This window comes from Trachinotus anak, unplaced genomic scaffold (genome assembly GCF_046630095.1).
Source record: "Trachinotus anak isolate AG129_WGS33_773 ecotype Australia unplaced genomic scaffold, CSIRO_AGI_Tana_v1 ptg000032l, whole genome shotgun sequence".
Classification (NCBI taxonomy): Eukaryota; Metazoa; Chordata; class Actinopteri; order Carangiformes; family Carangidae; genus Trachinotus; species Trachinotus anak.
The window spans coordinates 11,309,126-11,334,687 of NW_027273883.1; the positions used below are offsets into that span (position 1 = coordinate 11,309,126).

Below are 25,562 nucleotides of genomic sequence, written 5' to 3' on the forward strand. Positions count from 1 at the left end.
ATTAACTTCATCATAAGAGCTGTTCTGATCATTTCTAGATGTAACTGTGACAACTTGTACGTCTGCAGCGTTGTTGCACGTCCAGAGCCAGAATTGCATGTTCGAGTTGCATGAAATCAGTGGGATTTGTCTGCAGGAGCTGTTCAGGGAACAAAATGAACAGTTACTGAAGAAAAACTTGCACGCCAAGCACGTACCCTGGCTGAGACGTGACCGCAGGCGTCACCCTTTTGTCGGCCCTACTATGGGTTAGGTATGCCATCACTCAGAGAAAACAAGGTTAGACAGACAACTGCTCCCATCCAATGAACGCACCGTCGACCTGCCTCATGTTCCCACTGAATGGTCACATCCCGCTGTCAATCTTCAGACAGGTCTCTGATTGGTCACAGATGTGGTGGGCGGGCTCTGCAGTATTTGTTGTTGTTTTCGTTGAGCAGAATAAGTAGACCAGTCGACATCTTTGAAATTGATCGCATTCTTCTACGTTATGACTGTATTTTGAGCTAAAATCGTTCACCCTGGACATTTGTTTTGAGAAAATTTACGAAACAAAGGACCAGTAGTTCACACCTGGATTTGTCCTGTTTTGAGTGACCCTTGTTTTCTTATTTTTCAAAGGTACGTAAACGGTGACGTCTCGTTGCTCCGTTAGCTTTTGTCGGTTAGCATTACAGTTGATTGATTTCGGATACTGTTTGCTAAACCACCCTCTTTGTGTAATGTTGCAGATGTAGAGACTGCATAGATTCGTGCGGTTTGTTGTTTGGTGTACTGGTTATTTTCAGTGTATCGGATTCAGAAAGAAGGCATGCTAGCGTACCCCGGTGCTGTTGTTGTGAAAAGTGACGTGGCCCCCACTTGACGATGAACCACACCAACACAACGTTGGGTCATCGTGATCACAACAATCTGTGAAAACGTTTAAAATGATACGTGTGGCCGCCAGTAGTGACTGAACATGAAGGGATATTGTGTAGATGAGTGTTTTTTATCATTAGCTTCACTCTCTACACAGCGATGCTGCTGTCTGCTCCGCCCAGGCTGGTAGTAAACAGTCTGTTTTATGTGAAAAAGTGATCTGAAACTTGATAATTCTGGGTTTTCTGAAGTGAAAGTATATGGATATATTTATAAGGTTTCTGACACCATCCGATAAAAATCATTATATGTAACCATATATGTAACCATATATGTTCATAGATTTTTTTTGTATTTATATGTAACTATATATTAACTATACATACAGAAGAAGATAACCAAGTCTGTTTTTGGTTAAGTTAAATTAGGGCTGTAACTACTAATTATTTTCATTATTGATTAATCTATCATCTATCATTTAGTCTGTGAATCGTTAAAAAAAAGGGAAAAAAGTCACCACACGTTCCTAAAAGTGAGGTCATCAAATCGTTTTTCTGATCAATAATCCAAAACAAAAAAGATCAACTTACAAAGAAAGATGATTTTTTTTTAAATCCTCTCGTCTGAGAGGCTGGAATTATAGAATGTTTTTGCATTTTGGTTTTACTGTTTTGGCTTGAATCAATCAATCCAATACTTGTCTCAGCTCTCTCCACCTGCCAATCTAGAAATGCCATAATGTGGTCTTATTTGCAACAAAAGCAGAATCTAATGGTCAGTTAACAGCAAAAAAAAATTGGCAATAATATTGAGATTAATAACCATTTGAAAATAAATAATAGTTAAGAAATTTAGACATTTCATCACATTGATGCAAAATTACTGAAAATCCAGTCGTGCCATGAAGCTGTGCTTCTCACAGATTTGCAACCTTGCCACATACAACCAAATGTATAGGAGTAGCTGCTCTTGTAAAAACAATAATGCTAAGTTTGTTATGTCATCTGTATGGTCATTCTGCCTACCTCTAATATTGTATGGCCTTTACAAAACACTTGATTAAAAGATGCCTGCATCTCATCTAGCAACAAACAATGATGTGCTCTCTAGGGTTTCAGTATCACTTGTTGACTGAATGCACTGGTTGGTGAAGTCAGCCAGTCCCCTTTCTCCCTTGTCTACTTGGTAAATAATGCTATTGTTCGAGACTTGATGTTTCCTTGTGTTGTTTTCAGATGGGCAGTCAGTACCAGCGCTCAGTACCACTAGAGGTCAGGAGAGCAGAGGGTGAGAGAGTTCGGGCTAAGCATCCTGACAAGATACCAGTGAGTATGACAGCTGGCTTATTTTGTAATGCCATGTTTTATTTACTGTAAGTGATCTTCACCAATTAAACTGGGTTATGAAATTATGTTTGATCATCTCAGTATGGATTTTTATTAAACTTTAGTTCTCTAAATAAAAGACTAAATCTATGGTTTCTTAAACTAACTTTATCTTTAAAGTAATGTGAATTTATTGATTGTTATTTAGATTTAAAGCACATGAACATAAATTCTGTCTGTTGACAAGTTGTTCTTGGGTTTTTTTCAGATCATTGTGGAGAGGGCCCCAAGGTCACGAGCTCCTGAACTGGACAAGAAGAAATACCTTGTGCCCTCAGATTTAACAGGTGAAATACACACACATGCAAAAACCTAACAAGTTGTGTTGTCTCAGTTATCTCAATCCCCCACAGTTTTATTGATGGTTATTATAGTTTGGCCAGTTTATTTTTGAAGCCGATATGAATAATGATATTTGAAAGTTTTAAAAAAATCTGGTAATTATATGTCGGCCAATAATAATTTAAAAAAAAGAAACACATGACATGTAGAGTCTTGACATGGATCCCTTAGACATTTTACAGTTTTGAATAAACTTGTTTTTAGTGTTTTAGTGACTCTTGTTTCTTATGTCAAATCAAGTTTGGCATTTCTGTACTTCCTTGTGACTTATCAGCTAATAAATACACAGATATCTCTGCAATAAGCAAACATCAGGTGATATATTGACCTGACTAATTTATTAGTCTGACTATTCAACTCTGACATGTTCAAGGTTGGATGACCAGATAACTCACTGCCAACACACCATCAGGCCTGATATTTCCTTGTGCTCAACTGTATAGACCTTTTTCACAACAGACATTTCGACATGTCATAGCAGGGAAAGAGCAGGTGTATTTAATAACATTTGTTATGGCTGCATTCCACTTTGGAGATCTCTTGTTACTGTGTGTGCTGGAACCCTTAAAGCAACTGAGCCATGGTTAATGCTGGATAGCTCCAGCTCCAGCAATGTGGGTCTGACCTCCATGCAAATGACTGTTTATAGTTTTTTTATCCTTCTGATTGAATCTGATAATCTGTTTGCTTAGTATGAACCTGTCTCAAAACTGACCAGTGACCCGGTCATCTGCCACATGTGTTTGCACATGGCCTTACCGTGATCCTCACTGACTTGCATTTTGCTCTCCCTCTTTCTCTCTCTCCTCACTTTTTTAGTGGGCCAGTTGTGCTTCCTGATCCGTCAGCGTGTGTCTTTGAGACCAGAGGAGGCACTCTTCTTCTTCGTCAACAACTCCCTTCCCCCATCCAGCTCCCCTCTGTCTGCTGTATATGAGGTAACTGTGCCTGTCTACACACATGTTTATATGAGGAGCCTCCCCAACACACACACACTCTCTCACATGTTACCATCATTTTTCAGCCTTCCCCAGAAACACAGCAAACCAAAAATAATTTGTCAGCTGGATAAAATCTGTTAAGACAGCAATGTTGGTTCACTTTTCTGAGCTCATAAATAGCCTGCCAGTAATGCCTTTCAGCATGATGATGATCATAATGATGACAGTCATTTTGAAAGTGTTGTGAAAACCAGTGGTTTGTTGTGTGGTCAGAAATAAGCCGCTTGTGTGTACTTTCAGCTTGTCAAAGGGTAATAAGGTGTAAAGTCAGCATGTATTTGCATTCATTTTTTCGTACTAATTTTCTAGGAAGCTTTATGTAATTAAACTATCTGGTCACATGAATGACTGACCGCAATTATCTCGTTGAGACAGAACCCCTTTTTTGTTTTAGTTCAGATGTGTTGGTCTTAGTACTCTTTGTCATGCTAAATTATGCTTATTACTGTCTGCTTTGTGTTTTTCCAGGAACACCATGAGGAGGACCTGTTTCTCTACATGACCTACAGTAATGAGAGCGTGTATGGTGCCTGAGACAGGACAAAAGACTGGAGAAAGAGACAGAGAGAGGATTAGAGGAGACAAAGTGAGACTGTCTGAGGAATAAAGAGTTAAGGCTGTTTGTAATGTTTCACACCACTATTATTCTCTATAATATTAGTTTTGATAAGTAACTACAGTACATGGTGGAAGAAAGGCTTTGCACAAAGCAGAGGGATTGCTGGTTGGGTGTTACCTTTGTCAGTATTTTGGGATGAAGCATAATGCGTTTTTATTACACTTTTAGTTATGTTGATTCCTTACATTGTGAAAGGAAAGAGGAAGGTTGAAAAGAAAGGGAGAACGCATATAAAAGAAAGTTATTGAAATTATGTTGAGAGCTCTCACTATCTTTCTCAGTCATCTGTATTTAATGCAAATAGTATTTTTTCTTTTGTAAATTAATATCAAACTTTTGTGGGAAATAAAGATGAAAATGCAAAAATTCTGATTTCTTCTCTGTTATTTTCTGTTAATGCGTGTGTGTGTCTCTGCCAACCCTGTGGTTTCGGAAGTCAACAGAAAAAAAACAGAAATGAAAATTTAAATCAAAACCTTTTCATTGCTTTGCATAGAACATTTTTGATCCGAGCTTTTATTGCTTTGAAGGATTTAAACATCTTTTTTTTTTTTGGCCCTTTTCAGAGTATAACTCATGGTCATCACACATGCTTTATCTGTGGTTAGACAACATACACATACGCTATCGCCTCCCCCAAATGCCACATGTCCACTGTATATATGTGTTTTAGAGGAAGGGCAAAGAGAGAGGAGAAATCTTAATGGGGAAGTGTTCTGTCCTAACCGATTTGATGAGCCACACTGGCTGGACACTTTTTAATCTGGGAACGGTTTTTCTTTTTTTTTTTTCAAAACAAAAAGTTAACAATTGACACATCGTTTTGCAACTGGTGATTCATCGTACATTTGTGTCTGCACACTTAAGGGGTTACGTAACCTCATTGTCAGGTGACCAGCCTGGTCTGCAAGACTTACCGGGCAAATCGAAAGTTAGAGGGACAGACGAGAAGAGCCATGGAGATGCAAGATATCATCGCGGACAAAGAAAGAACCAAAGAAGATGAAGGAGCAACCGATTCAGTGCTGGATGCCAAAACTGAAGGTACAGGAAATTTAACGACTTCAGATAACACTTGATAATAAGAATAAAAAAACACAGACTTATATTGTAGAACTAAAAGGAGATATATTTATTGTTATTGGAGTGTTGATTGACAAGAATATTTCTATATGACAAATATTTCCAAAAGGTGTGATAAAACACTAAAAATGTACTAATATTAATTCATGATTTTACTTGATTTTGTTGTTTTTTAAGTTTCTAATGAGCTGAAAATTTGGAAGCAAACTCCAGCTGGTTTATGTCTCTGAAATGTGAAATGCGTCTGTCTGTATTTTTGTCTAGCTTCAGAGGAAGGAGAACAATTCCATTACTCTAAACTACGAAGTAGACCTGAGGACATCTATTCAGAGGCTTCTTTCATTGGCTCTCCAACTAAAGCAGGTACACCAGCATATAAAATCTTTGTGGCTCTTTATGGCTCAAACACTCACAGGCGGTGTGTTTGAATATGCCTCTTCAAGGTTCAAGGTGGACTTTATTATTACCCCCGAGGGGCTATTTTTGTTACAGCTAGCAGTAAAGCATACAGCCCAAGGTCACAATACACATAAACAGTCAACAATAAAATAAAATAAAACAATAAAATAAATAAATGAGTAAATAATAATAAAAATAAACTGCCCAATGTAAAAACTACCTACAATTGCCTAAAGACCATTAAAAAGAGGGTGGCTAGGCTGAGACAGTATAGAATGGGCCTTGTTGAGCACCATGTTCTGGTAAAGAGCTGGCAGGTCATCAAAAGTTGGGCCAGCAGTTTTGTCTTTATTAGCCTGTTTTAAGGGAAGCTGAGCCATGCCAGCAGATAAAGCAGTTCAAAGGCTAGATTTCACCAATAATGGTGCCAAGGTATTTCTATTGTTGCAACCAGACAACAGCCTGGTTATTAATTACAACAAGGGACAGAGCCATAGCACTGAAGCCTGGCTCGGTGAAAAGACATAACAGAAAAATGTATTTGACAAACACAGCATGACAAACAATTTTTTGTTTTCTTTTGACACCATTTAACTGCTTCATCATACACCAAATAACTATTTTAAGTGGAAAGGTAAATGAATAAAGAAATAAGAGGGCTTTTTTGCATCTTATCACCATTGGTGAGTGAGTGTTTGTTCTGTTTCGCAGAAAACTGATACAGACAAAAAAATAATTTAAAAAAATGTTAAAAAAGAGAAAGAGAAAGAGAACAAAGTGGCAACAACAATATAAAGCCAGTTCTGGGAAAAGTGTGCACCTAACCTTTAATCATGTATAACATGTTGATTAGAGGCAACCTCCAGGGACTTGTTAAAGGACAAGCGGTAGAATTCTGTGACTGGGATTCTTTTCATTTCAACCGCCTTTAGAAAAAAAAAAGCTTTAATGAAATGTTGAGATCTTTGTTTTGTGTTAAATACACACAACATAGGGACATCAGGTAAAATTTCACATATTTTTACCACATCATTTTCAAAAATATTTCAGTGCCATTTCCACAAAGGCTGATTTTAAATCAAATTAAACAACAAAATTCTCAAGATAATGATGGTTTAAAAACCATCAATTTTGTCTTTCACAGTTTTAATGTTATTTCTGAAAATTTTGTGAGACGGTTTTCCATATCTCTGATATAAAAATAATTATACAGTCTTTTGTATATTGTAACAAAATATAGTTGAAATGTGTGGGGCTGCAGCTAATGATTATTTTTATCTATTTATATTTTATTTATACATATTTCAATTGCTTGTTTTGTCATTCAATTTACTGTCACAGAGGACTAAGAAAACTTTTGTATTTAAGCAATGACTCAAACAACTCAACAATTCCGTCATTCAATTACTTAATGACTCCAGCTCTAGCGGTAAGTAACATCCTTCATGTAAACCAGCATGAGAGCTTAACTTGAGCTCCAAAGATTGTACTGTGAATGTTGGGAAAATGCAATCCAATTTAACATATACATATTTACACATACATATTCATATCAATATGTACAATACTATCATTCATAATTAATAATAACAATAATGATTTGCATAAAGAATATTAGTTAATATATCAGTATATCATATTAAAACATGAATTTTCCTCACAACCTAAAAATGTATTATTTATGAAAGAATGTACATTTCAGATGCTGAATAACTTTATTCATCTTTAATTTCCATTCCTTATTAATAACTATCACTTAAAAAGCTCAACTAGTGGTCCAGATAGAAACAGGTAATACACTGCCTGGTACAAGAAATCAACTAGATGTCATTTTTTATGGTTTCTGGTCTTTTAAATGTTTAGTTTGCACCACACCTTTTTGTGAACATGGGAGTAAAATACAGTGATAAATTATGCTATTATGTTATCATGTATAATAGTTGACAAACAAGATATTCTTCACCTGGCAGGCAAACTCTTTATATGATGAAATTTTTATTTTATGTCTGTACATTCTGACACATTCACCATTCTTTAGTTAGTCCAGTTCAAAAAAGAAACAAGACAATGATATAGTGAAATAGCACAGCAGTATATGTTATTTTTCTGAGTCTTTCATGGTAATAGTCATTACCATGCCAAAAAAACCAAAACAAAAAAAGGCAATGAAGCATACTTGAAGGTGCAGCATCACATGTTATTGTTATTATCCTTTCTGTAACTGAAATCAAATCATAATCCCTGTGTTTACAAGAAATTCTGTTTTTATTGAACAAATGTAAACATTTACATTACTGATGTTCAAGAGGTGACTTGAACAAGGTCTCGTTCAGTTCCCTCTTGCTACCCAATATCCTGCAGTTTCTCCTGCAATCACATATTTACCGACAAATGTTTCAAAACTTCATGATTGATGACCACATGTTGTGTCTCTGAGCTGTGTTTGACGCAAGCACTTTGATGTCTGAAATGCTCTGACCTGAAATGAACTTAAAGATGGAGGCCTATCTGATGTTTTGGAGTACAGAGTCTCCATGCTGACAGTATCTGCCTGTGCCTCTTTTACTCTCTCTCACACACACACAGTCTCTTATTAAACAGAGAGACAAAGGGAGATACAATAAAAGTTCTGAGGAGTTGAAGGACAAGTTGAGCCCTGTTCTCCATGATTAATTTAGGAATCAGTGACGGTCACATTGCTATGGCGACGAGGCAAGGCAGGAGGTATGTGTGTGTGTGTGTGTGTGTGGGGGGGAGTCTTAAAACTGCACTGCAACAGGCAGACAAGGGTTTTCAGGACAGGAAGACGGAGCAAGACAGGATAAACTAGCATCCTCACAAATCCTAGGCCATTTTTCTCAATGTATATAAAATTCTGTCGCGGCTATGGTGATGATAAAAAAGATGAAGCCAAGGAAAACTTGTCATCCAAATTATCGGTTGAGCTGGAGGGGGAGAAAGGTAGGCCTCAGCTGTTGTTTTGAGCCTTGATGGTGGTCTGTGTTGTGGTTATTGAAATATCTCACTAATTTCATGTTGATGTCTTGTTCCTCAGGGAAGCAGACTGAGGGAAGTGCACGTCTGTACCGTGCTGGGTGTGTATTCCTCACCATATTCTCCCTGGTCCTGCTGCTGGTCGTCATTATCCTCAGTGTGAAACGTGAGTGTCTGTGGCCATGGATCTGAATTCGTGCCAGTGCATTCACAACAAACCGCTACTGTCTGGATTATGTTTTTAAACAACAAATGACTGTAGCTATACATGACAGTGCAGAATCAATGGAATATGTAAAACACAGTTGGCCTATTTGTTAGGATCGTGTTGCTTTTATCGTAGTTTATCTGAAAACAACAGACGATACAGGAATACAGAGTGTGGCTGATTGTATTGCTGCAGCCTGAAGGCATTATTTTTTTCCGTCACAACCCCTCCCACTGTGCTCTGATTTCTAGTCCAAACTGGATCCGCAGCCTGCCCACAGAGACAGGAAGCAGCAGAGCAAAAGAGTGCTCCAGTCTGCGACAACAAGCAATGCCAGACCTTCATTCAATCCCATCGTGAGTGTAACTTTAGTAGGACAAAAATGCAATGTAAAAAACCTTGTGCAGGACAAAGAAACATCCAGACCTAAAAAAAAAAACAAATGATATGTTGTCAAATACCATGTCCTTAGTGATAGTTCTGCTTTTACAGTTGCCCTAAATGATTTATCAAACAGAGGAAGTTAGCTCGTGCTTTTTTTTAGAGAACTGGGAACATTTAATTCAATATAAAACAAAAATATGATTTTTATCAGCTTTATCATTTCCTCTTAACGTGTCCAAATATGCTAATAAAAACAAAACAGTAGAGAAAAACAAAGTTAACTGAAGTCTGTATAATTATTATTATTATTATTATTATTTAAATGTCAACAGGACATCTAAACAGGAAGAGTTCACATGTGCAGAATGACCTTTTGGTTTTTTTTTTCTTGTTGCTTCAACATTTTCTGTACTGAATATCTCTCCCTTTCTTCAAGTTCTCGGCTGCCAGCAGTGCGCAGACGGGTGGCTGACTCTTGGACGGTCATGTTTTTACCTGTCCACCTTCAGGCTGAGCTGGGACAAGAGCCAGATGAACTGCACCGCTAGAGGAGGATCTCTGGCTGTCATCACCAGCCAGAGCATTCAGGTGGATCATAAGTCACTTAAACTGTTGGTGTGACTCTCTTCCTTCCCTGATGGTAATATGGTAATAATTTGTGTAAATGTGAACGGTGTTCTGTCTTTTAGGAATTTCTGACTAAGGAAGGGAGACTGAAATACTGGATTGGGCTGAGACAAAAAACGGACGGATGGACCTGGGTCAACAACACTGCCCTGCAAGAGAGGTGATTCTTTTTCACTTTCTAGCTTTCTGGTCCCTTTTCTTTTTTGTGTTTGTTAATTCATATTTTGGACCTCGATCGATTTGTGTAAATATGAGTTAGTTTTATGTTTGGTCTGAAAGTGCTCTGGGTGGGATGGAAATTACTTTTGGGGGAGTCTAATAGATCAAGTAAATATATATTTCAAAAGCAGAACGGAAGGAAGGATTTATTCTCTCTCCACTTAAATAAAAACAAATAACTACATTATCCTGTGACCACAATATAAAAGTCAATATTGTCTGCAGTTACTGGGCAGAAGCTCAGCCACGAGGGGATTGTGGGATGCTGAGCAGTGGAGACCCACCTCGGAACAACTGGTTCAAAACGTCCTGCGAAGCCTCCACCTACTTCATCTGTCAGGTGAAGTTCTGACAGCAGCGGCTCTTTCAACAGAAAAATGAGCTAAGCCAGTTTTCTGTCAACAAGCATCAATATCTTCAATAACATTTCAAATCATTTCTTTTTCCACTTCACACCTCAATCAGTAGTATCCGGCAAACCTATATTTTCTTGTAGCATTATGTAGCATAATTTGTACGTATATGATGCTTGTAAGCATTCATAAGCAGTAATCAGGATATCTCTGTATGTTCTGTAGTATGTATTTTATCGTGTGATTTCATATACTGCTGTATGACATTTTTCACAAATAGAGGCCAGTGAGTTTGTTTCAACAAGGTTTTATTCTGATATAAAAATGGTCATGCATCTACATAATAAGTTGAAAGTCTATATTCCACTTTTTTTTTTTAACCTTAGTATATATGACTGCTACACATTTTTTATACTGCTATAAAAATAACACACTTTTCTATAGCATAATACTGCAGGAATGATTGCACTGCTGACTATATAGGGAAACTGAGATAGTTGAGTCCTCCTCTTGCAAGTTAGTTCAGTGAAATTCATCAACACTTCAAGTCAACTTCATTCGTTCAGGCCTGTGAGATGATGGAAAGCCTCAGAAAAGGCACTTCAGGCTCAGGCAGAATCTCATTCTAAACATGTTTAATGTCCTGGTCCTCCTCTGGCTCCTCCTGCTCCATCTCCAAACCCAAAGCGCTGTGGCGAATCATCTGCCAGCCTGTCAGAGTCCTCCTGTTAAACCCAGCTCTGTTTTTGGGTCTGAGGTTCAGAGTTCCTGAGCTGGGCCCCTTCATTGTGTCAGTCTTCTCCAATCCATCCATTTCCTTTTCATCCTCTTTGGAGAAGGCTTTTATGTATCGTCGCATCTTTTGCAACATTGAGTCATTTCTGTCCTCAACCCTGCAAAGAGGATCAAGTAAACCATTTAAACAGCAATACACAAAAAATTATTTTTGATCTATTTGGAGATGAAATGCAATTTAATTTTTGGGGAAGGCTTGTCTCTCATCATCACACGCTCTTTTTTTTACACTTTTGTATCTTTTGATAACCTGTGATTAAAGGAGTATTTCCACATTTTGTGACTTGTGCTTATTCTCATACAGAGAGATACAAGTTTGTCCACTGACCACAACCTAAGTGGCCTTTAATGTGCTGCAGGTGCAGCTCATGTTGTGCTGTGAGTAGGAAGCACAACTCTCACACTGACACTGTGCTATTATTGTCACCCCTGCCACATCTACACGCGCAGACAGCAGTAACTTTAAAAGAATAGTTCCACATTTTGAGAAACTTATTTGCTTTCTTGCAGAAAGTTAAGTGAGAAGATACCCCCCTCATGTCCATATGGTGAATAGGATACTATATCCAGCAGCTGGTTAGCTTAGCTTAGCTTAAATAAGAAAACAGGGGGAAACAGCTAGCCTGCCCCTCCCTAAAAATCCCTACCAGTACTTCAGAAGCTCATTATTCAACATGTTTATTTAATCTGTACAAAAACCAAAGTGTAAAATGACATGTTGAGGTTGCCAGGCAACCAGCAAGGATTTCAGAGGTGTTAGTAAGCAGATTTTGTTCCCTCTTTTATCAGGCTAGCAATTTCCTGATAAGATAAGATAAGAAAGATAAGCTAACAGACTCCTGGTTGTTGCGTCATATTTACTGTGTACTGGTTAGAGTGGTGTTGATTTTCTCATCTGACTCACAGCAAAAGAATGAGTAAGTCAGTTTTCCAAAATGTCGGAGTTAAATTCGCTCTGGTCTGTATATGGAGGGGGAGGTGATAATCCTCGTAGCAGCAGCAGAGTAAGAGTTGTGCTTCCTGCTCACAGCACCACATGACTTGCAGCGGCAGCGCTTTAATGGCTACTTAGGTTGTGGTCAGTGGAAAACCTCGTGTCCCCCTGTGTGATTATTTCTAGTGAAAATAGTGAGTCTAAAAAAAGTTTTTACTGCATGACACTGCTCCTCATATGATGTCAGCTTTGTTGTGAATGTTTCTGCTGTATTAGGCTGTGGGGTTTTTTTTTTTTGTGGATTTTTTTTCACTGCGTGCTTCTTTTACCTGAGATACCAGCGCTCCTTCAGGCCATAGTTTGTCCCGCACACCCCGAGCCGAGGCCACAGGCAGCGTGGCAGCCTCCTCTCCAGCATCAAAGTTGTGGCCACCACCTGCACATTATTATAGTACAGCTCTTACTATGACACGGCAATGCTTATGGCCATGATGAGTCTATTTGTCTTTGATCCATTTGTGTGTGTTACCTGAGTTCTCCAGAGCTCATCTCTCTCCTGGGCCACCCTCCAGTGTGTGTCGCTCATCATGGCTATCAGTAAGTTCAGCAGCAGGATGTAGGAGACCACAGAGAAGGCACAGTGCACCACATGAACAATCGGGGGTGTAATGATGGTATGTTCCACAGGCAGGTCTATGAGGCCCACACTGAGCTCAAACTGGGAGAAGAGAGTGATGGGAAAGGAGCGATATGCGGGGACGGAATCAGGCTCCTGGGTCATGTACACCATCCACAGGGCTGAGAAGGAAAATAAAAGCAAAAGACAAGATCTAAACAACTGAAAATTCTCATTTCAACAACTTCCTGTCTCAGAAGCTTTGTGACAGTTAAAGGTTTGGTGGTCTTGTCTCCCAGAATATACTCACAGGTGGAAAAACCAATGAGCACAATGACAGTCAGCCACATAAACTTTGTCAGGTCTCCAAATATAATCTAAAGGGAAATGAGACACAAGGTTGGTAAACCTCAAAAAGCAGTACAGGTGCATACGGAACAAGCTACTATTTCTACATTACTTGTGAGCTCCTTTAACATGTATCACTGAGTCTGGGTCCAAGCTGAGCCGTCTCCTACCTTCTGTATCATGATGACATAAGGGCCGAGCATTTCAAAACCTCGGGCGAAGAACATGACGTTGCACCAGCCCAGGACTAAACACACTGCCATCACCACGGCCTCTCCCTGCACCTCACAGGCTCTGAACACGCACAGCAGCACCACCAAGCAGGCGTAGCTGATACTGGTCAGCACAACATAAACAGAAGAAAGGTTAAAAGGTGTTTCAGAGCAGTATGCTTTATTTTACTGCTCATAAGTGTTTGTACTTACAGGATGACATGGAAGGGGCCTCCCAGAGCTGTCTGGCCAAAGTAGCGCTTCGCTCCCACTCTCAGTATGTCAGGGATCTGATGGAGAGAAGAATACAGTAGGATTTGTATGTCTATATAGCAATATACAATATGTATGAGGATGAAGCATGATTCATAAATTCACCTCCAGCAACAGGATGGCAAAAGCTCCCAGGACACTGATGACTTCTCCTGCCAGCCGCAGGTTGTCCTCATATGTCACATAACTCTCCTGAGCCATGGGAAGAGGAAATATAGTTTGTATTAATATTAAAAGCACATTAGTATCAGATGGTGGGTCATATGCAGGTGCACAGTACAAACAGTAAGATACATACAGGCTACAGCTCCTTTTTTAGATTTTGGTTTTATGATCTTTTTCAAAGAGACTTGATATTTATTTTCAAGTAATGCCCTTTCTAATTTTAGGAACAATATCTTATTCGTATTTATACATTGTTACAATATATGATACGTGTATACAATATATTGGAAACATGTTGCATGTATCATATATAGTATAGTAACATGTATGTGTAAGCATATGTTTCATGTTGTAGCTGTTCATCAACACTTTAAGTGCAGTTAATCTATAACAATATGTTGTTACGTTTATATATAGAATATATATTACAAGCTTATAACCTTTACATATAAAATCCAAATCTGTGAAGTAACTAGTGACTACAGCTGTGAAATAAATGTAGTGGAGTTGAAGCACGAGCGCAAATCCCTCAAAAATGTGCTTTAGCACAGTAACTCAGTAAACATAGTTTATGGTCCTGCATATGTAATGTAGGACGTTATATTTTTTGTGGTCACTCTGACATTAAATAAGTCATGCCATGAACTTCAACACACATTGAGTGTTTTCTGGATCCGGATTGTTTTGTCCATGTCCGACTGTGTGTAGTTCTCTGGGGCGTCCTTCAGGGGGCGATATACACAACACAGTGTGAAAATCACAATGTACAGCAGATACAGAAGCAGCAGCAGCCTAACACAAAAAAAGGGAGAGAAAGCACTGTTAAACAACGCAGGACATTTGTGCATTTCATATGTTTTACTTCAAAGACCGACAAGAAACTTTACCTGAAGTAATGTTTTCCATACAGGTTCCACTTCAGACTGACCAGCTGCCTCACAGGGGTCACCTCCAGTATCCCCCTCGCCTGGAGAAGAGAAAAAATGTCTGAATTTCTGCTCAACATCAGATCAAACTCATTTCTGAGCCTGTGATTTCTTCTCCTCTCTCTAAATACTGTATATATTGAAAGACAGCATTCTACCTCTCTCTGATGGCTGCCCACAATAAGCTCCAGCACTGACATGTCATCTGCCCATGAATCGATCTCGGTCAGGTCATACAGGTTGGAGGTCAAAGGGCCAAAACTCCACTGGACTATACGTCTTTTATTAACCAGGTGCTGAAATGCCTGAGAGAGACAGAGGGAATCACAGCAGTGAGGCCAGGATTAGTAAAATAATCTGCTCCACCTTTCATGTCAGGGTTTCACACTGTGAGCCCTCCCAGGTTTCACTCACCACGATATTTCCTTCTTTGGCAGCCAGTTTAAAAGGTGTAAGGCCTCGGTAGTTAGGCACCATGTCGAGTGGTAGTGACTGGTCCAACTCTGCATCGCGTGCCATAATCAGGTCAATGGCCTGGCACGCAATCATCTTGTTGGGCTGCAGAACTAAAATGTGTAGCACTGTGTTGCCTAAGGAGGAGACAAGGAGGAAAAGCAAGAATGTGTTAAAAAAAACTAGACAGACGGCACAAGAAGAGAAAAAAAGAAAGATATCAATAATTTAATTAGCAGACAGATATACGGGTATGAAATAATATTGTATCTTCTCTAACTCTCCTACAAGAGGCAACTTTTCATACCTCGGTAATCCTGGACCCTGGTGTTGGCCCCTGCATCAATTACCATGGAGATAATGTCCTCGTTCCCAGCACACGCAGCAAAAGACAGGATGTGCTCACCTATTAACCAAACGTACATTTTGAAAAACACCATCTGTACATTACATTGGCAAATGCTTTGGTCCAAAACCTTTTTTTTTTTTTGCATATACACATTCATCATGTCTTTATAAGGACACTTCTACATGTAAACAAGAGGAACTTGAGGAGTCCAGCTACCACCCTTGTGATTAATGGCTGACCCTCTCTACCACCTGAGCATAGCCGCCCTATACCTATTAGGCTCACTCATTCTGACTTACCGTAGTATATGAGTCCTCCTATCCTCTTCCTGAAGTACAAGCCGGTGACTCGAGGGGTAACCACATCACCACCTCGACTAATGAGGTGATAGACCAGATTGGTGTTCTGATTCACCACAGCGATGTGGAGAGGAGTAACACCTGAGACAGGGCAGAGATAGACACTGAACATCAGTCCACTGTGAATGAAATGGTTTTAATTACACCATTTTCTCCTGCTGTGTAAGAGAGGCTTACATGAAGTAGCAATACCACACTATATATTACAGCTGTCCAAACAACATATGTGCGTTGCATTTGGTCGTGTCCCACGCAAGTAGGGAAAAGGATGCAAGGAGTTCACTGTGGCATCTTGATGCCTGTGTTATTTGTGTTATTTTGTAAATAACTGATGTATGAAGTCAAAAAAGCCAAAAAGCTACTTTGTTGTTGCAGTTTTTACCTCTGTTGTTTGTTGGTTATGACACTGTTGTCAAAACTACCATATTTTGCTAATTGGTTGAACTGTGCTATCATATTTGACACATTCATAGTTTTAATAAATTCATTTTGTGATTTTTCTATCCTAAATATTATGTAATCCATCAAATGTAATCCATCTTAGATCTAGAAAACATGTTCAGTTTGCCCTCGTGATTCAGAAACACATAAATGTGCAGTGCATCCATCTTTGAAGCTAATAAGAGAGAGTAGTATAAAAACACAAGGGAGTGAATGGATTAAACTGGCCTCCGTCCATGTTTCTTATCTCAATCTATCTCCTCCATTCTCCTTCGTGTTGTTTTTAGTTGCAGATGACAAAGCAGGCAACTTCACCTGCATACATGCACACGTGCTATAAACATTTCAACCACATGATTACATGTTCGTGCTCGTGTCTGTGTCTTTGAGTTTATGTATGTCAACCTTGAAAAAGCTCAGAGGTCATGGGCTCGTTGATGAGTTCGGGAGCTCCGTCCATCAGGGCCACAGCCGCCTCCAGGTTGTCATTCATCACAGCAATATGAAGCGCTGTCTCCCCAAGAGCACCTGAATGGGACGATCACAGCTTCATAACGTACGACTGACACTGAAATAAGTGAAGTTTAAATTCACAGTTCAGCCTTACCTCTTTCAAAGATATTAGTGGATGCAGAGCTTAGCAGTTTCTTGATGCAGCCTACACTGTTCTGTTTAGACGCGTAGAAGAGAGGAATGTCATTTATGCTGAGGGAAGAAGGACAGAAGAAAAACACCAAGTTAAGCTGTATTTACTCCTGCATATCATTGATTTTGACATAATCTACTTTATCTTTGAAAGTATATGTATCTGACATGAGTTTATTACTATTTGGTGTGGAGCAGAAACGTTTCATCCAACATCTCGTTCCATCCTTTCTTGTTTTGAAGGCGAAACCTCAGCTGGCTCCACCAATGGTTGAGCTCGCTCGGAGCAGATCTGGCCAGAGACGGAGACATTGACACCTGGTGCTTGACTGGAAGAAACAATTTGAAAATTAAAATCAGAGAATCAAGCAATCTACAATTAATCGAGTCTAGACCAGCAGGCAGGAATGACGTCATCATTTTGGCCTTGAAAAAGTATTTTGGTGTTGTTTTTATTGATTTCTATTTTTTTTCCCCCAAAAGAAAGTACAATAAAACAAATGAACAAAAAGAGAAGAAAGTTTCTCAGTCTTACCCTTAAACAATAAAAGTGCCGCTCCTCAGCTTCTGGTGATACTCAGGCATAACACTGCCAAAAGTGGAAACAACACCTATAACATGTCCCTGAGGAGAAGTGAAATCCCTTTGACATGACCATTATATATGACCCAGCCATGAGGGAGGAGACATGTGGAAGGATTGAGAATGAATGGGTGGAGAGGGAGGATGAGTGAATAGCAGACAGGTAAGACAGAGAGAGTGAGGCAGTAATGAGCAGGTAGACTTTCACCACAGATAAGGAATCCCACAGCTAAAGTTGTGCTTTAAGGTCCAGCTCACCGTTTGACCAGGAACTCCTTTATCATGCTGAAATTGAAATTGTTGACTTGATCCAGTCACCTTAAAAGTGAAGTGACAATGGTCCAGTCCCTAATTCCAGTATATCTCTGCTATCACCAGGCCTGTCTGCATTCCTCCAACTACCACCAAAACCTGCATGGCCACTATGACAGTTCTGCAACATCATGAAAGTCAACACATTGCCATCATTGTTTCTGGTGAACCGTTTAGGAAACCTGTTTGGAAATTGCAAGCATGTATGTCTGAATGCTGGTTTGTAATTTAAATCAGATATTAAGGCAAGATACTCCATGATACATTAATTTCTGTTTTTGTTGTTGTTGTTGTTGTTCTTTTAATGGGCAAAGTTTTCCAAGTGAATCTGGGATTATTTGGTGGAGTAAATATGGAGATGATGTATGATTTTCCAACATGCTGCGTCTTGTACGCACACATAGAAAACTAGTTCCATTCACAATGATTTAACTTGTTGAGCACCATTGATGTGTCAACAGGAATGATCACAAACATGGTAATTGCCACATTACAAAGACCATAATAAGCATTTGGAGGCTGGCAACATCATGTCCGATGAGAGCATGTCACTTTCCTCTGAAGGCAGGAAACAAAGCGAATGCTACATTTTGTTTTCTGAAATTATCATTTTTTCACGCAAGAGAGTTAAAATAACTGACTCACATGGAATCACATATTTACATCCATGTGGATACATTATTTGTAAACTGCTGAATCAGTCGCCTTCTACAATATCTCTGCTCAACCTAGTTGTAGTGTACAAGTATTTTGCTGCACCATTTATAGGTCCTGACTAACAGGCAGGTTAACCACAGGATAAACAGGGTTTAGGGAGACTCTATAGGAGGCCCTGGTAATGGTTGCAGATGTGGCAGTCATTTAGTATTGTGGAGATAATAGCTGTTTACCAGACGGAGCGCACCATCTTTAAGTAGTGTCATAAAGACCAGTGGTTTCCAGTCTGTTAATGTCTTTATAAAGAAACAATAACACCATAAAAACATGATTTTGTGGTTTGCGTCTCCAGTGTTTCTGAACATACATATCAACGCCTCTTTCACAACTCTGTGTTAATATGTTGTTGGGACACCACAGCAAACAATTATTATAGACATCCCTTGTACATTTATGACAGCTGGCAGGTGCTCGGCTTCTGAGTGACTTCACACAACAGAGTTCAATGATCATTATTAAAATAAAAGCGTCAGGTTTACTGATTGGATTGCCATCATTTTAAGAGGTCCCACACAGAGCCATTGTTTATAATAATAAGCCTCAGCTGCTTCGTCTCTAAACTTTAAATATTCCTCGTGTTTTATCTCAGATTCTCTTCAAGCACCTTCGAAGTGAGATTACATCGGTTTGCGTGAAGCAATATCTTCTTCTAAAATCACTGACTGCAGAATGACAACAAATGGAAAATTCCATGTGTGTAACTCTCATATTTTTCTCTATAATTGACCATGAGATGTTTTCAGTGGTGACACAAGTATTCATATCAATATCCAGTTGTGTAAAGTACATTTAGTCAAGTGCTGTATTTGAAATGCAATGTGGGTATTTCCATTTTCTGCCACTTCATACTTCTACTTCATACCCCACCAGATTTCAGATGGAGACACTGTACTTTTTACAAACACTATGTTTGTTACTGGTTATTTGCGATACAAAACATATAATCACATCCTAAAATTAACAAATCTCCTTCTTGTCAAGTAATTTTTGGTTGAAAATGAGTCCTTAAAGTTTTATCTTCTCAGAAAAGTTGAAAAAATAGTAAAAATATTTTAGTTTAGTTTACTTCACCTTGACCCGCTACAACAAAAATGTTGCTAATAAAAAAGTGATAATAATCCTATAATGTATAAATCATATGAAAGGGGCCATTTGACATGATGAGGACTTTTGTATATTATAGTTGTACATTTTTCTGATAATACTTAAGTCTTAATGTTATTTATACATTAACATATAAGCAGCATTTTAATGTTGCTGGTGAAGGTGGAGCTCATTTTAGCTACTGTAGCAGCTGAGGAGCAGCCACCACACTGCAGCTTGATACCACAGTGAGGGCTGGATCTGACTGACACAGTAAATGTCAGAGTTTGTGCAAGTGGAATTGTTATCAGCCCAGATCTGCTCTGATATCAGCGGGACATGCGGGAAACCAGTCTCTGATCCCGAACAGCTGCTGATCCCAGCAGATCCCAAAATCTGATTTGACTGAAACCTGCTGATCTGTGGAACCTGAGAGACACGGTGTTCACTCTTTGACATTGTGAGTGTGATATTTTGTCATCAAGGTGAATATACTGGTAGTGTAAAAATGTACATATTCTCTCTCATATACCCCATAGAGAGAGAATAAGGTAACAAAGATGAATATGTTAGAGCTGAATTTGATGAACCAGTTTATCAAACATTGCACTGTGGTTTATCTGTTGGATGCCATTAGGGATGTTGTTGGATATTTGCTGATTTGCTGCATTTGTTTCAGTGGGACATCGTATGTCCGTTTTAAAACTCTGTTAATATGCAAAAGCTCCACGGTAAGTGGAACTTTTGTCAGTAGTCTTTCATTCAGTGTTAAAAAAAGTGAATGCAAGTTGTGCTGACGATGGCACAATATCAAAAATATTCACTTTTCTTTTATATTTTTCACACTATGTCAGTAAGTAATGGACCGATTGCTTTCTTCAATTCGATTCAGTTCAATTCAGAAGATATTTCTTCCAGACTGAAATATCTGAACAACCACTGAATGGATTGCCATGAAATTTTGTGCGGACACTTGTGATCTCCGGAGGATAAATCCTGCTGACACAGGTGATCCTCTGACTTTTCATCTGGCACCACCACAAGTTTCACTTTTGTTTTGAGTGGACTGTCTTAACTATTGGATGGAGTCCAATGAAATTTGGTACAGTCATGTCCCCTCAGGATAACTTTTTAATGTAACACCATCATCAGGTCAAAATTTTTATTAATTTGTCCAATAATTCAGTTTATGCCTAGACACAAGGGAGAATAATGACATTCCCATCAGCCTCAGCTGTACTTTGTGTTTTGTGCTAATCATCAAATGTTAGCATGCTAACACACTCAACTAATATGGTGAACATGGTAAATGCTAAACATTAGCAGGTAGCATGTTAGCATGCTGACATTCACATTTAGCTGAAAGCACCACTGTGCCACAGTTTCACAGAGCTGATAGCGTAGCTGTGGAGTCCTAGTCTTGTTCATCTCCTAATATTTTTGTGCTTTTGTTTAATTTGGTGTGTACGTTTTTTTGTTTTTTGTGAGGGCTTTTGTCCCTTTGTTTCATTAAGTGTTAACTGGGCAGGATTAACTTGAACACCTTGACTACACTGCAGTTGTTTTCCTGATTTTCTCTCAGTGAGATACATTTTTATATCCTGACAGTGACTGTGATTTTTTTCTTTTCTTTCAGTTGACTGGCAGGTAAAACACACTTACATTGATCTGGTTAGGTAATATTTAGTAAAGAAGCAAATGTGTTTTTAAATAAAATCATATCATTTATTTTACAAATTTGCACAATTATGGAATAGTGGTGAACACTCATACAAGTAAACACAGCTAATGATGTGTGTAGCCTGACACACTTGCCGCAAACACACAAACACACACACACACGCACGCACGCACGCAGCTTCATGTACAGCATATACCTGATGTACATATTAACACAGCCTCATATACGGCACACACAAGTCACAGACACACAGGAACATACTTACAAAGCATTTCGCCTCCGTCCTTCAAGTGTAATTCAGATCAGATTTTGTCCATCTTTCTCATTTCACACATTCACAATGCTTCAATGACTCAGTGTCTTTACTCTAGCAATCAAACATAAAGAGGTGAAGTGTGAAATGTACACATAAAGGTGAGTGCTGTTCGGTTCTGTTCTCATCACAGATGGACATTTGTGTTTGCAGCTGAGGTGTCGTTTGTAGCGTTTGTCGGTACATGATAGGCCTTCAGTGAGAGTGAGTCATACAAACAGGGCTGCTCTCAGACCCTGGATGTGTCTTTTAAACAGGGAAAAACATGGCTAACAGTTTTTAAAAGCATCTTTTTTGTTTAGTTTTGGTTTTCCAAATTTCATGGCAGTGATTCATATCTAACCTCAGGGTTTGCGCTACTGACTTTGGACATTTTGCTCAGACACTGAGCAAAATCTTCATTTTTCTCAAAGCTAATGGTCAGACCTTATAAGGCAAACCATAGGCTGCTAGGTAGTACACTGTTCTCTGTTTTTAACATTTGGCATTTTAAGTAGAGAGGAAATGATACAACTTTACAAATAACAGAAAAAATATCAGAAAGGGGCTTTGATTGTCTTCACGCAATTCTTTGTGAGGAGAGATTTCCATAAGTATCATAACAAAAAATATCTTTATAGTTTTATTGTACTCAAAGAGGGTGAGGAAATTGAAAAGTTTGAGGGAGGGACGGTAGTGGAGGAGAAGGTGAGAGGTAGGACTGCAGATGGGTGAGAAGAGAAGAAGGCAGACAACAGTAAAGTGAAATCTAGTGAAAGAACATTGAGGAACCTTTAAAATCCTCCTCCTCCTCCTTATGAACTCCCTCACTTTGATCTGGACTCCAGCCCCCATCGCACATCTCTCTTCTGTTATATGTCTTGAGTGACTGGCAGGAAAAGTCCAATCCTGTTTTTTACCCCTTCTGGTTGTAGTGTCAGGTTTGTCAGAACACACAGCAGCACTCTAAGCTGATTCTCTTTGTGGCGATAAAAGTGTTTCAGAAACCAGACACAACAAGCAGAGGAATGTGACAACCATAGAAATTCATGACGCAGGTTGTTCCGTGGTTGGATTTCACACCTCCACCTGCCCCTGCGTCAGATGAGCCCTGAGCTGTTGGGCTGCGCTGACGATCTTCCTCTGGTGTCCCAGCAGGTTAACCCCGAGATTCTGGACATCACTGAAGGAGAGAGCAGACGATTCATTTAATGTTGAATATTTAATATAGTATTAATGTAAACAACAGTAACATTGAAGAACTCTGACTGACATATTTCTAAATGACCTCAGACATGTTTTTGTTACCGCCGCCAATGAGGTTATGTTTTCACCTGTGTCTGTGTATTTGTCAGCAGGATTAGTACTGAACCAATTTGCACCAAACTTGGTGGTGGGATGGGGCATTGGCCAGGAGAGAACGCTTTATATTTTGGGGCTGATCTGGACTATTAACTATAATTTTGAATTTTGGTGGATGTTGTTGGACATTGGCCTTGGTGGAGGTCTGTGCTCTCTGAGGGCCCTTCTAGTTTCTTATGGGCTAAGCTAAATTATGAATCCAGTATATCTGTGGTAAGCTGTGATAAATAATACTGGACGGTCATCAGATTGGTCATGATTCGTCAGTTTCTACAAATAAGTGCACAATACAAAAATTTCCAAAGCAATAATCTTTTAGACAGTTTTGTACATTTCAGTTTGCTGGAACTGAACATTAATTCAACATTTAAGAGTCAACTACAAAAAAGCATTTCATTTGTGAGCTAAAACTCATCAAACCTGGATGATATCTTATGAGCAATTATGGACATGTGAAAATGTTGTAATAGTTTTATATGCTGGGAAGTGCATCAGTAGATTTTTCTAGTGTACTAACATGTATGAAAAGTCATGGCTATCTGAAAGGGAGGAAATCAATCTCAACTGTGCTTTTCAAAGTGGTGGACAGTAACATAAAATGCAAATTTGCAGCTAATAGTACACAAAACTAACAAATATTTTCTTCTACAGAAATAGATACTATATTCTATACTCACTCCATGGTCAGCTTGCTGACTCTGTCTAAAGTGTCCAGGTATGCCCGATCAAACTCATCCTGATATCTGTCCATCCTCAGCGCCTTCAGCCAATCACTGACTGTCGCCACTGATGATAAGTCTGTGGGGGTGGGGCTGAGCAGTGTCTGAGAACAGCTTCTGTAAGGAAATGGAAATGTTAAAAATGAGAGCATTAGAATCCATAAAAAATCGCAGATTGTACGTCACCTGCTGTCTCTGATATGTTTGGCACAAGTGTTCGCCAGAAGCTGCCATCTCACCGAGTTGGCTCCGCCTTGAGGGATGAGGGGTGCCTGATGAGCCGATCCAAGGAAGACAGGAGGGAGTCGAAGCCTGGCCGGTCCCCTCGATCAGCCTGCCAGCACTGAAGCATCAGAGAGTGGAGGGCAGGGGGGCAGTTGTGGGGGGCAGGGAGGCGATACTGGTCTGCCACTGCCTTCATCACCTGAAAAGACAAAGAGAGAGCGACTGGGAACATAAGTAGGGCAGATGGTGTGAGGAGTCTTGTGTAATTGCCTTGCATAAAAGGTCACGGACTACGGAGGGCCTGAGAGAGTGACTAAGAGAAAATTATGCAAACTCAAGCTGCCTGGCATTTTGTGTCTGTGGTGTAAAGAAGAAGGGGGCAGTGATAAAATGCATTTACTTATGTAGCCGTCTTCAGTTTTTAAGCACTTTCCTCAGGTTTAAAGAAATTACACCTTTATTTTACTAGAATTCAAAAGAAAATATAATATATTTTACACAACTTTACTTACGCACTTTCCTAACACATAATTCACAACATAAAATAACTGGTAGGACAGATAGGAAAGACTTTGACTTTTGACTGCATATTATTGCAGTGTAGTAGTTAAACTTAAGTTAAGGCATTGAGTGCATTTCCGTCACTAATTTAGCATGACTTCACCTCCTCAGGCTAAATTCTCCTTTGCACTCACTTCTTGATTGCTCATGTCCCAGTATGGACGCTCTCCGTATGACATCACTTCCCACATCAGTATGCCAAAGCTCCAGACATCACTAGCTGAGCTGAACTTGCGATGCTGAAAGGCTTCTGGTGCCGTCCACCTCACAGGAATCTTACTGCCCTGGTAGAGGACAATAGAGGACAATGACAGTGAAGCAGTGACCAATGAAAGCCGAACCAAACCACAGAAAAGTTCCTGTCCCAGAACGTACCAGTGAGGCAGTGTATGTGGGTATGTTATGGTCCAGGCCCCTCATGAGTCGGGAAAGGCCAAAGTCAGACACCTTACAGACCAGGTTGGAGTTGACCAGCACGTTTCTGGCTGCCAGGTCCCGGTGGACAAAGTTTCTCTCAGAGAGGTAACGCATCCCTGCACCAACCCCTCTGAGCATCCCAACAAGCTGGAGGATGCTGAACTGGCCCTCGTTCTCCTGAAGGAATTAAGGAATTAATTCGATGGAGGCGGTAAGAGAAATTTTTTGGTTTATAGCATAGTGAAACATGTGCAGTCACCAACAACATGCCACAGACAGAAATTGTTGACAGTGTTTTGTTTTCTCACCCTGAGGAACGCGTCCAGTGGCCCATTTTCCATAAACTCAGTGATGATCCTCTCTGGAGGGCTGCGAGTGACCACTCCCTCCAGCTTCAGTACGTTAGGGTGGTCAAACTGGCCCAGGACCCCTGCTTCACTCAGAAACATCCCCCTCTCCCTGTCAGACGCCCCCCAGCGCAGAGTCTTCACCGCCACCAGCACCTCCCTGCGACCCACCGGACGGTAACGACCCCGAGAAACTTCACCGAACTGAGCTGGAGTAGAGGAGGCGTGGAACAGATTACTACTAGATACATGATTACAGTAAGATTTAAAAGA

At 39.6% G+C, this 25,562-nt stretch overlaps 4 protein-coding genes across 5 annotated transcripts in view; 2 read left to right on the top strand and 2 right to left on the bottom strand.

Moving 5' to 3' along the window:
* The first annotated feature begins 423 nt into the window (after positions 1 to 423).
* LOC139612586 (gamma-aminobutyric acid receptor-associated protein-like 1) lies at positions 424 to 4,574 on the top strand. The gene is made up of 5 exons (XM_071468273.1): positions 424 to 621; positions 2,097 to 2,186; positions 2,455 to 2,533; positions 3,408 to 3,526; positions 4,058 to 4,574. Exons 2-5 carry the CDS (start codon positions 2,097 to 2,099, stop codon positions 4,121 to 4,123), a joined length of 354 nt encoding a protein of 117 aa, XP_071324374.1. The 5' UTR covers positions 424 to 621; the 3' UTR covers positions 4,124 to 4,574.
* A 324-nt stretch (positions 4,575 to 4,898) lies between these two features.
* Positions 4,899 to 11,545, top strand: LOC139612584 (early activation antigen CD69). 2 transcript variants are annotated; one of them, XM_071468270.1, is made up of 7 exons: positions 4,899 to 5,252; positions 5,556 to 5,654; positions 8,746 to 8,850; positions 9,144 to 9,248; positions 9,713 to 9,864; positions 9,966 to 10,063; positions 10,348 to 11,545. In XM_071468270.1, exons 1-7 carry the CDS (start codon positions 5,165 to 5,167, stop codon positions 10,472 to 10,474), a joined length of 774 nt encoding a protein of 257 aa, XP_071324371.1. In that variant the 5' UTR covers positions 4,899 to 5,164; the 3' UTR covers positions 10,475 to 11,545. The 2 variants fall into 2 exon arrangements, with proteins under 2 accessions (XP_071324371.1, XP_071324372.1); XM_071468271.1 differs by lacking the exons at positions 4,899 to 5,252; positions 5,556 to 5,654 and adding an exon at positions 8,445 to 8,651.
* On the bottom strand, positions 11,101 to 17,659 carry trpv6 (transient receptor potential cation channel, subfamily V, member 6). Its single transcript, XM_071468274.1, has 17 exons — positions 17,527 to 17,659; positions 17,173 to 17,320; positions 16,954 to 17,051; positions 16,752 to 16,874; positions 15,846 to 15,986; positions 15,505 to 15,603; positions 15,159 to 15,334; positions 14,903 to 15,049; positions 14,706 to 14,785; positions 14,475 to 14,610; positions 13,759 to 13,845; positions 13,594 to 13,670; positions 13,339 to 13,504; positions 13,131 to 13,197; positions 12,734 to 13,002; positions 12,534 to 12,640; positions 11,101 to 11,368 (listed from the first exon to the last, which is right to left on the bottom strand). Exons 2-17 carry the CDS (start codon positions 17,301 to 17,303, stop codon positions 11,101 to 11,103), a joined length of 2,172 nt encoding a protein of 723 aa, XP_071324375.1. The 5' UTR covers positions 17,304 to 17,320; positions 17,527 to 17,659.
* Positions 17,660 to 21,386: 3,727 nt separating this feature from the next.
* ephb6 (eph receptor B6) overlaps positions 21,387 to 25,562 on the bottom strand; it is a 35,244-nt gene continuing 31,068 nt past the window's right edge. The window contains exons 14-19 of the mRNA XM_071470136.1: positions 25,251 to 25,498; positions 24,901 to 25,119; positions 24,660 to 24,809; positions 23,979 to 24,163; positions 23,698 to 23,856; positions 21,387 to 22,841 (exon numbers count right to left, since the gene is read on the bottom strand). Coding sequence (XP_071326237.1) covers positions 22,736 to 22,841; positions 23,698 to 23,856; positions 23,979 to 24,163; positions 24,660 to 24,809; positions 24,901 to 25,119; positions 25,251 to 25,498 — 1,067 coding nt within the window. The 3' untranslated portion in view covers positions 21,387 to 22,735. The remainder of the gene's footprint in view (positions 22,842 to 23,697; positions 23,857 to 23,978; positions 24,164 to 24,659; positions 24,810 to 24,900; positions 25,120 to 25,250; positions 25,499 to 25,562) is intronic.